The sequence below is a fragment of the Mus caroli genome, unplaced genomic scaffold (assembly GCF_978045245.1).
Source record: "Mus caroli unplaced genomic scaffold, Mus_caroli_1 scaffold_2, whole genome shotgun sequence".
In the NCBI taxonomy this organism is placed as follows: Eukaryota; Metazoa; Chordata; class Mammalia; order Rodentia; family Muridae; genus Mus; species Mus caroli.
This window is the reverse complement of record NW_028227257.1, coordinates 69,826,268-69,838,998: the sequence shown is the minus strand read 5'-3', so window position 1 is coordinate 69,838,998 and position 12,731 is coordinate 69,826,268. Positions and strand designations below refer to the sequence as shown.

Sequence of the window (12,731 nt, the reverse complement as noted above, 5' to 3'; positions counted from 1 at the left end):
CCACTTGTATTCACAACCATCTTTAATACTTAATTCTTCCTTAGAATTACAAAATTTCCTGCAGAAGAAAAAGGGGCTACTAATACAGGGGTTCCCCACTGCTGCTCAATTCAGGCACTTTCCTTTTGTCTGATTTATTTAAAACTACCTTGTGACATTTCAGTTGATGATCTTATGCCTGCTGAAATAACTTCTAACTCAAAGTAAACCCTGGTATATATGTCTTAAAAAATAACCATTAAGCCTGGCAGTAGTGGTGCATGCCTTTAATCCAAGTACTTGAGAGGCAAAGGCAGGTGGATTTCTGAGCTCGAGGCCAGCCTGGTCTACAGAGTGAGTTTCAGGACAGCCAGGGCTACACAGAGAAACCCTGTCTCAAAAAACAAAACAAAATAAAACACAAACAAACAAACAAACAAACAAAAAACATTTACTTCAACAACTTTGCTTTTAAGCACTCCTACAGCTCCTTGGGACTAAACCATCAATCAGAAAAAACACGTAGTGGGACTTGTGGCTCTAGCTGCATATGTACCAGAGGATGGCCTAGTAGGTCATCAATGGGAGGAGAGACCCTAGGTCCTGTGAAGGTTCTATGTCCCAGTATAGGGGAATGCCAGGGCCAGGAATGGGAGTGGGTGGGTTGGGGAACAGGAGGAGGGGATAGGGGATTTTCAGAGGGGAAATTAGGAAAGGGGATAACATTTGAAATGTAAATAAAGAAAATACCTAATAAAAAAATTAAATCCCTCTGATACCTATTGTTAAAGTACTTGGGAATGTCATACCTCTTTTTTTTTTTTTGGCCACTGATGTTTTTTGAAAATACTCCTTTGGATTTCAAATACTTTCCATGGAAAATTAGATTGAAACTAAGTAAGCTTTAGCTATTAAGCACTTAAATCAATTTTAAAATAGGAAAGCAAAAAAAAAAAAAAAACCCACATCTCCAGAAATGATTGTTCATTTAAAAAAAGATGAATTGACAGCCTTTGTCTTTTATATAGCACATTAATGCATTTTCTTACTGAACATGACATTACCAGACTTGACTATAGAAAACCCATCAGCTACGATGAAAAGAACCCAACTGTCACACACCATTCTTCTTCTCTCATTATAGAGAGGAAGGAACACAAATACCCATACGTGCATGCATGAGCTTATGTAGTTTACCTGAATCTCTTCCACATCACTGCCTTAAGAACAACTAAGTCTCTAAGAAGTGCTGTTTATTGAAACATCACTTGTACTCCTCTCTCTTATTCTCATCCTCTGGTGTATCTTTGATAAAACATCCTTGCTTAGTTACTTTAACTAACACATGCTTCTCTAGGAAAATTACTTTTCTCTGTGAGCAATCAAACAGTAGCTGGATAATTAGATGTTAGTAATAGAGACTCCATTTATTCAAAAGATACAATGTTTTCTTAAATTACCTGACACAACAATGGCAGTGCTGCCTGTAGATAGAAATAGTAACTCTCATTGAAATGCTTCTCAAAAGCCATCATTGTAATTTCTACCCCAATGGGGAAGTTAGGGCAAGGGCTATAGGAGCTGATGGGGTTTGCAGCCTCATTAGGAAGAACAACAATATCAACCCGCCAGACCCCACCCCCACCCCAAGTTCCCAGGGACAAAACCACCAACCAAAGAGTACACAGTGGGTAGCCATGGCTCAAGCTGGATACTTAGCAGAGAATTACCTTATCTGTCATCATGAGGAGGGCATCCCTTTGATCCTGTGGAGGCCTGATGACCCAGAATAGGGGAACACTAGGCCTCTGAGGCAGGAGTGGGTGGGCAGGTGGGGAAGTACCCTCATAGAGGCAGGGGGGAGGAAGGAGGAGTTGGGGACTTGTGGAGGGGAACTGGGAAACAGGATAACATTTGGAATGTAAATAAATAAAATAACCAATAAAAAAAGAAAAAATATTTTGGTGAGCCAGCATATCTCATGATATTATATCCATAAGTCTCCAGAACAATAACCTTTCTACCTGTATATATTAGAATGATGGAATTTGTCATAGTTGACAGAATTAAGAATCAAAGCATCTTGATTGTGGATATGATCAACTAATAACATTTGCTGTGAATTCATCCTGTGTATTTCCAAGTTCTTATTCCATTTACTACCATGTGTCCCACAGAGCTCACCTCTGTGAACTCTTTTTGAGAATACTGGCCTCCAGACAAGTTTGGTGGTTTTAAGATGTATCTAATAGGTAGCTTCTTTTCTCTTGGGTCATGGTTTGTCTGCAACTGATTTCCTCCTCATGCCACAGCTTATATCTGGAAAGTCTTTCCATAGTTAGACATTAGTTGATTCTTGTAAGTCTTCCTTCCTCTTGCATCTTTTAATAACTGGTTTAATAGTTGCTCCTAGTTTTTACTATTCGCTGAGCATGTCACTATATGTTGGATCTCACGATCCTTCCTCCCCACTTCTGTATATACTTCTTCACTGAATTCTCTTCAAGTATCCCTTCGGTGTTTTGCTTCCTGCTGCCACAATGAGTGAAACAAATGTGAACTACTTTATATTTGTATTCTATAAACAGATAAAAATATTAACACATATAGTCTAATAGTATGACTGTATTCTTTTATTCTATACATATGAAACACTAACCAGAGAATCATAAGAGTACTATGTATTTCATATTGTGTAATAACTTCATTTACATGTTGCCATTAAATGTACTAGTCTTTTTATGCTGTTAACAATTTCTGATAGACTTAAAGGCTATTCACATCTACTCTATAACTCTGTAGCCACTTCCACACACTGAGTTTCTTCCCTTGAAGAATCATGTAGTGATTTCTTTTCTGAGGATGGTTTCCTAACTGATAGCACTGTGATAAGAAGTAATTCCAAGGCTAGAAAAATGACAAAGATCAGTTTGCTGCTTAATACCCATTAGCCAATCTGCAGTACCTGATCAAGTCCAGAGGCTGATGCTTGTACCACATTCCCCAGCGTGCCCAGCGCTCGTACAACAGATGCCTGTTATTCTGAGGTCCATGGGTTTTGATTGGAAGGCTACTCTTGTAGGCTCCCTGCGAGAGATACAATAACATTGATTGTAGTCCACCTTCTTGCCAAAGTTTGAACTAAATAAAGACTAGTGTTTACTTAAGAAGGTAATTTATCAACTTAATGAAAACAATAGAGATTATCTATTCAAGCTTACTACTAGAAAGGTGAATGCCATTGTCAATGGAAATATGATTGTTATATGAAAATAATATTTTAAGTAATCTTTTTAATAATTTGGGCCATTTTTATTTAAGTAAATGTGAGTATATATTTTACCTTTTGGAATTCTGGAATCTTAATTGAAAAATTACTATTAATGACAAAATTCTTGTAATCTTTGACTGAGAAACTGAAGATCATTCTGTTTTATGAAGTAAACTAGATTTATAAAATTTTCTTTTACTTACAGGTGTAAAGAGAATAAATGTTTATTTTAAAGCATGGTGTTATAACCTTTGGAGCTACCTATGTGTTTGATTCTAGGGTTCTGAAATTTTATATCTGCTATTTCAAATTTTATGTAGTTATAACTTATCTTTTCAAATTTTGTATGTGGTATTCATGCAGTAGTGGGTCCCTAATCAATGGGGCTAAGAACTTATGAAGATATCTTGACTCCTTGAGCTCTGGTTTTCAAGTGTCTCAAGACTGCAAGGAGATTACATATGAACATGCCACCTCTATGTATTAAATAAAATAGAAAAATTAGTTAAGGAAGGTGCAACCCCAAGGTGTCCTTCCTGAAATATCCTAGGTATTTAAGGTCGAATGACTGGAAGCTAAAGACAGGAAAGAAAATCATCTTGATTTTAAGTGTAGCACATCCACTAGATTATTTGCTTTTGGAACTGATTGCTGTCTGCCTGACACTAGCTTAAAGAATGAATAGCAAACTTGTCACTCTTTTGCAGTCACTGCTGATAAATCTAATATATGCCATTCACCCATCCTTAGTCATCAAACTATAGATTTTTAGATGCTAAAATTTAGGATACTTGGAATACCACAATGCTACATACACTTACCACCAACAAGTACACTGCTCTAGCTTGACAGACTTAAGTGGTGAGCTGTAAGGGATATCTGTATGAAAAGATAACTCCAGCCTACTTGTGAGCCTTTCTGAAAGCTCAGAAATCACTAGTGGTCCCCAACCACATATTTGATTGGTCCTTGCTTCACCAATCATCTTTGAAAGAATTATAGAATTGTCTGGTGTCTTAGAAAAAGTGGTTCTCATATATCTGCATCTCTAGCCTACTTCTTTTTACTCTTTTCTGCCAGTTCTCACTAAAATGATTTGATATTTCTTCTAGCTATTATCTTTTTCTTTGTAAGAAAAAAAGTCCTCTGGGCTAGTAATAAAGGTTATGAGATTGGATCTAATATCCAGCACCATTAACAAGAAAGGCATTGTTTTAGGTATCCTTATTGGACTATAGATTAATACCATTGACTTTATTTCCTTCCTTGTAAATCTTGCTTTTCTACCATTCATAATAGCAATTCACATCAATAGACTATTCTTGAGCCCATTTCATTGCTTTTCAATTATTTTAAAGTATATTTACAGTTCACTAATGGGACTTCTTATTCTTTTAGTGTATATGTGCCATTTATTTATATTTCAAATAATTTATATACACAAATGAAAAGGACTATCATCAATAACACAGCTATGACAGATGCCAAATTTCCAATGAGAAACTCAAATGAGATTGCAATGCTCAGGCTAACTTTGCAGAGAAAATTACTGTACCCTAGAAAATGAGCCAAACCTCCTTTGCTAAATGACTCCCTTAGTTGTGCTTATCTGATCGCTTTATGGCTTACTAGGTGGCATTATTTGAAATGGTGTTTAATTTGTCTGAGCTGTGTTCCATTAGTGATATGTTTACTTCATTCTGTGTTGTCACAGTCATGGGAAAATATGTAATGGCTTATGACTGTATGTGCAAAAATGGCTCATGACTATTACCTCTGTCTTTTATTATAAGCAGGCATTTCATTAGGATCACTAACTTTTGGTTTACTATGTTTATAACTGCCTATATAACTGGATTGTATATGTTTATAATGGAATTATATTATTTTCAATAACAGGGTTATTTTCAAATGAGAAATAATCCATTTGAAACATTTAACTCTTTGACATACATTTCTAACTCATTTTATCTACTAATAGTGATATAGAACTGCGAATTTCTCAAATGCTCTAACTTTTGAGCTCACTCACTGCTAAAACTTTGTAAATCAGAGAATGGTGGCCTTTGAAAGTAAAGATGGGAAATGTGTAATTTATTTTAAGATCTGATTCAAGTTTAAGAAAAATAAATCAAGAGTAAGCATAGTAGAGGGCAGGGAGAGTTCTATAGATGTTACTTTAGTTATCCGGGGCCACCTCAGATTGCTTCTTAAAACTTGTAGTAAAACAGTAGTCTGACCGGAAGTGAGGAGATAATACACGAATGCTTTGAACATAGCCTTGTTTTTTGACTTTCGGGCATTCTAAAATAACAAACACAGGCAGGAACCTGCCTTATTAGGAATGATTATGTATTTCAAGCAGGGTAGACATGTTTTGGAGCTGAGGGACCACTGTGCAGGAAAGAGATAGTAGTAAGTTCTCAGTGGACTGTTCTACGTGTGAGTACCCAGATACAAATGAATTAAATGGTTCAGGCACTGAGATGGTTAAAATGAGAAAAGTCTCTAATGGTCTCAGGCATTTAAAAACTTGGTCTTCAGTGGATGAAGCTGTTTGGGGAGGTTGAAGAGATGTGTCAGAAGGAGGAAGTACATCGTTGTGTGTGTATATCCTAGTTCTTTTCTTTGCTTAGTTTTTGTTTTTCACGATGTGAGCTCTCCTGTTGCTACACCAGTCACCATCCCTCCTGCTTGCTGCTATGCTGCCCCCTCATGGAGTCTAGCCCTCTAGAAACTGAAGCCCAAATAAACCTGGTCCTTCATACATTACCTGTCATGGTGTTTGATCACAAAAATGGAAAGTAAGCAACATAGTCCCAGAGAATGAAATTCTTTTATTTTACTAAATGGAAAATATTTTTCAAAATTACCTCATGTGGGGGAAATGCTGCTATGTATGAGCCATTAGTGATAAGCTTACGGATACCTAAAGAGAGATGAAAAATCGAAGTCAATTTCAATAAAGGCTTTTCTTTAAAGCATATATAAACTCACATAGGACACAACATTATTTTAAAACTTAAAGTAATCCAAATTGCACCCATCGCCATGTCAACCACAGGGACAGTAATTCTGAGAAAGACTGGTACTCAACCTATGTGTGTTCTTTTAGTGGTATTTGCAAGCATTATCAGCATAAGGTTTCATTCTGCCATATGTTAATGTGATGTGTTGTGAATTGTTAATTCCCACTTCTTGGGATATTATGAACCAAGAAAACCCTTTTCACAAGCTTTTGACGACAGCAAAATTTAGTCATAGAAGAATTTTCAACTCCCATCATTTGACAGGAAATACTGTTTCAGCAAAAACCATTTGCTTATACTGAGTTGCAAGGTCATAAAATGTCACCGTAAGACTTGTCATCTCATTGAAGGTATGTATGTGAAAATTTTTTTTGGAGAATGAGTACTGAGAAAACATTCTGAAGAGAAATTTTTGCTATGACACTATTTATTAATATATAGGAAATAAGTATATGTACACCTGAAATATGGAACTAGCATAGTGCAAACACAATTACTCTAGGTGCTCAGTAAATAATTATAATTTAATGTGAGCTTATCAGAGACTGCTGTACAGGTGTTTGGAGCAGTATTTTCATGTGATAATAACTTGAGAAAATGTAGTTTTTTTTTAAAGCAAAAGGTGCATATAAAATATACACTTATATTTTGAAATAATATATTTTAGCTTTCTTTTCTATAAATTTGCCACCGATAACTGTGCTTAGGAATAATTTTTATTTTGTTTTAGTTTTTCTGTGTTTAGCTTATTTTCCACAAAAGATATACCTTTAGTAATCATTTTAAAATGTCATATAAGCCTATAATCAAAAGTTTCCACTAGGTAGGAAAATTTTTAGCTCATACTCTGTGTATTTTAATTTTTGGCTATTGGGAAATTTTGCATTTTTTTTGATAAAGTTTTAGTGTCCAAGGTAACTGTTTTGATTGCCCCATCAAAAATGAATTGTTACTCAAAACAAACAAATAAACAAACAAAACAAAACAAACCCCCAGGTCCTGAAGATTCTACTTTATCAAGTAACCATGGAATGCGATTCTTTACACCTGCGCTGTTCTCCATCCTAGCACAACCAGGAAGCAATGTGATAGCTTCCAAGGGTTGCCAACATTTAATTTAAAAGACGTTAGAACAGTTGGATAACATTGTTCTCCTCAATATTGCAAATCAGCCTCACAATTAAAAGGTCAACTTATATATTGGCTTTGTTTGTTTCCAATTCGGTGTAAGCTTTGCAGTTTTGTTCTAGCTTCAAATCTACCATTTTCTTTTGCTTTATAAACTGCTAACCCCAGCAAATGACACAAAATTTAATAAACTAAAATAAGTGGCAATTTAATATTCCAGAAATAATCTCTCATAGGTTTCTTACACACTCTTGTAAACTTTCATTTATTTTTTGTTCCTATGTATTAAGATAATGGAATTACATTCAACAAGTAGTTTTGTAATTTGTTCTTTAATTAATAAATTGTGAAGATCTTTCAAATTAAATAATGAGGTAGAAACTAATTTTGACCTCTGAGTTGAAAATCTGCATCATGAACTGTTTAACATAGAACAAATGAGAAATAAGTTATATAAATATATATTTACAGATTATTTACAGAGTATTTAAAAACTGCTGATAATGCAAAAATACATAATTTTTAATGGTTATGAGTATCTAAAATTATGAATGTAGCATATTAGTTATTTCTAATTTTATATTATAAAGCCATGCTGAACCCTTGCTAACCCTATTTTCATTTAAAGCAGCTATTAGTTTAGGATAAATTTTGTTATTATGTATTTATATTTTGATACATTGAGCAAATGCCCTCAAAATATATTTTTAATAAAAATTAGCAACACAAGATATTTATAGAATTTGTTTCTAATGTGTTAAATATTTCAGACTGAATGAGAAAGGTAAAAACTTCAGTTATTATGTATGTAATTTTTTCTATTTTAAACTATGTCTGTAAAATAATGTTCTTACCCACTTTTGATATTCCATTTTCATATTTGGTGCGTTCCAGCATGTGATAAACTATCCTGCTTCGAGTAGCATTGCTGAAGAAGGTGTCCTTATTGTTTATTATGAAGCTGTTAAGACAAAGCGATTGGTTTAAATATTCAGAGCAGAATACAAAATGTATTCACTATTATGAATTCCTGGGTTTCTGCCATCTGTCTGTATAATTAAAAGTAATACAAGTAAATTATGCTAGGATGAGAGAGAAGCTGTCTTCTTTAACAAAATTGACTGACAGATAATAAAAAATACAGAATGATCAAATATTTGTCTTAGTATCCTCTTTTAGTTTGTAAAGAGGTTTTGGTATTCGTATATGTCCTGTTTATCATAGAATAAAAGTAAGTTTATCATTTGCTTGCTGGGATTTGTGTCACTTCAAGCAACGTAGCCCCAAAGTAGAGCACATTAAAAATTGATGTTATCTCCTATGTGGGAACTTTCCCTTCTAGCTTATCCAGTCTTCTGAGCTTAATGGTGTCTTATAGCTCTCCTTTCCCCCCCCTGATACCCTAAAATATGTCTGTGTGGCAGAACAGCAAGGATCCCTGAGAGTGTGGATGATACAAAAGCCAAGGGGGATTTCTCAATGAGAGAGTAGATCTGTTTGGAAGTTTATCATGGACTGGGAGTCTCCAAGAAGTGGAATGGATGGAATCTCCCCAAATTGTGTCACTCTGCTTTTAGACACTTGAGCTCTGTGTGTGATAAGCCATCTTTTGTCAGGCATTTCATCTGAGAGAGAGCATTAATTATTCTATCCCTCTCTTCCTCATAATCCCACATATTCAAAGAGTTACTAAGCTAAGTAACTTTCCTGGTAAATCACCTGTCTCCAACAGTATAATTTCCAGTTTTCTGAGTGTCAGGGTTTCTGGCCTGGATTGTGAGATGGCCATCTTCCTAACTTCAATTTCCACCTGATTTATTTTTCAAGCATAGTATTTTTTTAATTAGGTATTTTCTTTACTGACATTTCAAATGCTATCCCGAAATTTCCCTGTACCCTCCCCCCGCCCTGCTCCCCTACCCACCCACTCCCACTTCTTGGCCCTGGCATTCCCCTGTACTGGGACATATAAAGTTTTCAAGACCTAGGGACCTATCTTCCCAATGATGGCCAACTAGGCCATATTCTGATACATACGCAGCTAGAGACACGAGCTCCAGGGTACTGGTTAGTTCATATTGTTGTTCCACCCATTTTACAGCTAGCTGTAAAGTGACCACATTCTCCTACTTGTAGCACTAAAGCAGCATCTTTTAAAGGACACGATTACCCTTCTGACTTCCCTACAATGTCTGGTTGTACTTGTGCTTCAACCTTCCTTGCTCCTCCCCCTACCCCAGTCTTATCTCTGTAGCTCTGGTTCTTATGTCTGATTGCTTAATGAATTGTATAATTACTATCACCTTAAAAATCTCTTGCTTTCCTGGCTTCCTTTTCTTTGGATTTATTGTTTCTGCTGTAACAATTGCTCCTCTTTCTAATTATCAACAAACGCTTCATATTCCTAAAAAGGCTTTCCTCTTTTAAAAAGGTTTCCTGTATAGCTGTCTCTTATGAGGCTATGCCAGTGCCTGGCAAACACAGAAGTGGATGCTCACAGACATCTATTGGATGGAACACAGGGCCCCCAATGGAGGAGCTAGAGAAAGTACCCAAGGAGCTGAAAAGGTCTGCAACCCTATAGGTGGAACAACAATATGAACTAACCAGTACCCCCAGATCTCGTGTCTCTAGCTGCGTAGGTAGCAGAAGATGGCCTAATTGGCCATCATTGGGCAGAGAGGCCCCTTGGTCTTACAAACGTTATATGCCCCAGTACAGGGGAATGCCAGGGCCAAGAAGTAGGAGTGGGTGGGTAGGGGATCAGGGCGGGGGAGGGTATAGGGGACTTTAGAGGTAGCATTTGAAATGTAAATGAAGAAAATACCTAATAAAACATTGGAAAATAATAAAAAAAATAAATCTATGCTTTTAGTATCCCTACTATTCAGACACATCTACATTTATAATTCTTTTTCTTTTTCTTTTTTTTAATTTTTAATATTTTTTTATTATGTATTTTCCTCAATTACATTTCCAATGCTATCCCAAAAGTCCCCCATACCCCCCCTTCCCTACCCACCCATTCCCATTCTTTTGGCCCTGGCATTCCCCTGTATTGGGGCATATAAAGTTTGCAAGTCCAATGGGCCTCTCTTTCCAGTGATGGCCGACGAGGCCATCTTTCGATACATATGCAGCTAGAGACAAGAGCTCTGGGGTACTGTTAGTTCATCATGTTGTTCCCCCTATAGGGTTGCATATCCCTTTAACTCCTTGGGTACTTTCTCTAGCTTCTCCATTGGGAACCCTGTGATGGACCTGGAGGGCATCATCTTGAGTGAGGTAACACAATCACAAAGGAACTCACACAATATGTATTCACTGATAAGTGGATATTAGCCCAAAACTTAGGATACCCAAGATACAAGATACAATTTGCTAAACGCATGAAACTCAAGAAGAATGAAGACCAAAGTGTGGACACTATGCCCCTTCTTAGAATTAGGAATAAAACACCCATGGAAGGAGTTACACAAAGTTTGGAGCTGTGATGAAAGGATGGACCATCTAGAGACTGCCATATCCAGGGATCCATCCCATAATCAGCTTCCAAACGCTGACACCATTGCATACACTAGCAAGATTTTGCTGAAAGGACCCAGATAGAGCTGTGTCTTGTGAGACTATGCCAGGGCCTAGCAAACACAGAAGTGGATGCTCACAGTCAGCTATAATTCTTTTTCTTAAGACTCTGTTGTTTGTTTTATTAAAAAAAAAAAAAAGAAAAAAGAAAAAGATTTCCTGGATCATTTACATTGAAGATGGCCCACTCTTCTCCCGTGACATCTTATCCATGTCTTTCTCAGTGTATAGGTGTTGCCCAGACTTGTTTATCTCATTCTGTACAAGTGCTCCTATCATTACCCATTGAGGTCCTCAGTGTTTAATACTGTGCATCTTCTCCGTATTCAGATATACTAAATTCAGAGTCTTAGTTACTACAGGCAGTAGAAAGATTTAAGCCTACCAGTTCTTAGGCAGACAAGTTCAGTCTATGTTATGTTCAAGTGGTGTTATGGAGGAATTAAGCAGGTGGCAAACAAGTAAATAAACAAATCCAACTGGTTTCTGTAAATAAAATGTAATAATATAACAATATAGTGAGTGATTGGGGCAAGAGGCAATGGCATGAATTTTCTGTTATTATTTTTCTTAAATAATGGTATTTAATAGAGGCAGACTAGTAGGAAGAAAAACACTCTGCAAAGCTCAGGGGCAGAATAGGTCAGGAGAAGAGAAAAGTATTAATGATTCTGCTGGAGCTCCAGCAGGGCAGCTGGACCATGGACCCAAGGCTTGTGTAGCTGCCTTATGTGATGCCTGCAGAAGAGGGAGAGAAAGAGGTGCACAATGATGGCATCATGGGGGCCTACACAAAAAGTGACCATAAACTGAATTTTATGATAAGTATCAGTGGGACTGTACTGGGGATGCACAAGCCAGATGTTTTCATGATCCAATCAGTGTTTTTCAAAGACTGAGATGGTTCCTTTAGTTTTCAAAGAAAGTGGAGAATGTTTTGTCTCACCTTATTTGGTACAAGCACAGATCTTTAAGATTCTGTGAAGGTTCAACAGAAAGCTGATGAAGGCTGGCGTTGTGAGCTCTCTATACATGGGAGTCCATGTTCTGTCTTATCTCATCTCTTCAGAGCTGGATTTGGAAAGGGTAATTTTATGTGCATCTCCAGCCTTGGTCTTATACCTATATCATATATTTCTCTATCTCTGGGTTCAGCTCATTTTATTTAGATTTACAATTACTTTTTTTTCAGTTCCATTTGTCCAAGGGGACCAGGAATGCAGAAGGCAGGACATATATCGTAATGAACTTTGTAATTCCACTAATGAGCTGAATAAAAATAAAAATAAATAAAATAAAAATAGTGGAATGAAATTATGGACAAAAAAAAACAGGTATGAAAGAAGGCAAGGAGAAAGAAAAACGATTGACAGAGATAGAGATGGAAATAGAGAGACAAGGAAAGTAGAGACATAGCCTTCCCTTAAAAAATTTCTGTTTTTCTAGTTTATTAAGATTAAACCAGATTGCTTAGTTGCTAAATTAACCAGTGTTATAAAGAGCAGCTCTATTATTATTGCCATTATTATTTTTAAATGAATTATTTTCTACCATAATTATTTTTAAAAGATTTATTTTATGTGTGAGTATTTGCTTACATATATGTATGTGAGTGGTGCTTGCAGAAACCAGAAATGTTGTTAAATCCCTTTAACTGGAATCACAGTGTGAGTTCTGGTTTCCCTGTAACTGGAGTCACAGGTAGTTGTGAGCCTCCATGTGTCTGCCAGATTCTTCTC

General features: G+C 36.3%; 1 protein-coding gene across 3 annotated transcripts in view; it reads right to left on the bottom strand.

Annotated features, from left to right (window-relative positions):
* Ano3 (anoctamin 3) overlaps positions 1 to 12,731 on the bottom strand; it is a 310,140-nt gene that overhangs the window by 114,304 nt on the left and 183,105 nt on the right. For all 3 annotated transcript variants that reach the window (XM_021184432.3, XM_029474347.2, XM_021184438.3), the window contains 3 exons: positions 8,262 to 8,368; positions 6,124 to 6,179; positions 2,945 to 3,066 (listed from right to left, as the gene is read on the bottom strand). In XM_021184432.3, the coding sequence (XP_021040091.1) occupies positions 2,945 to 3,066; positions 6,124 to 6,179; positions 8,262 to 8,368 (285 nt within the window). The remainder of the gene's footprint in view (positions 1 to 2,944; positions 3,067 to 6,123; positions 6,180 to 8,261; positions 8,369 to 12,731) is intronic.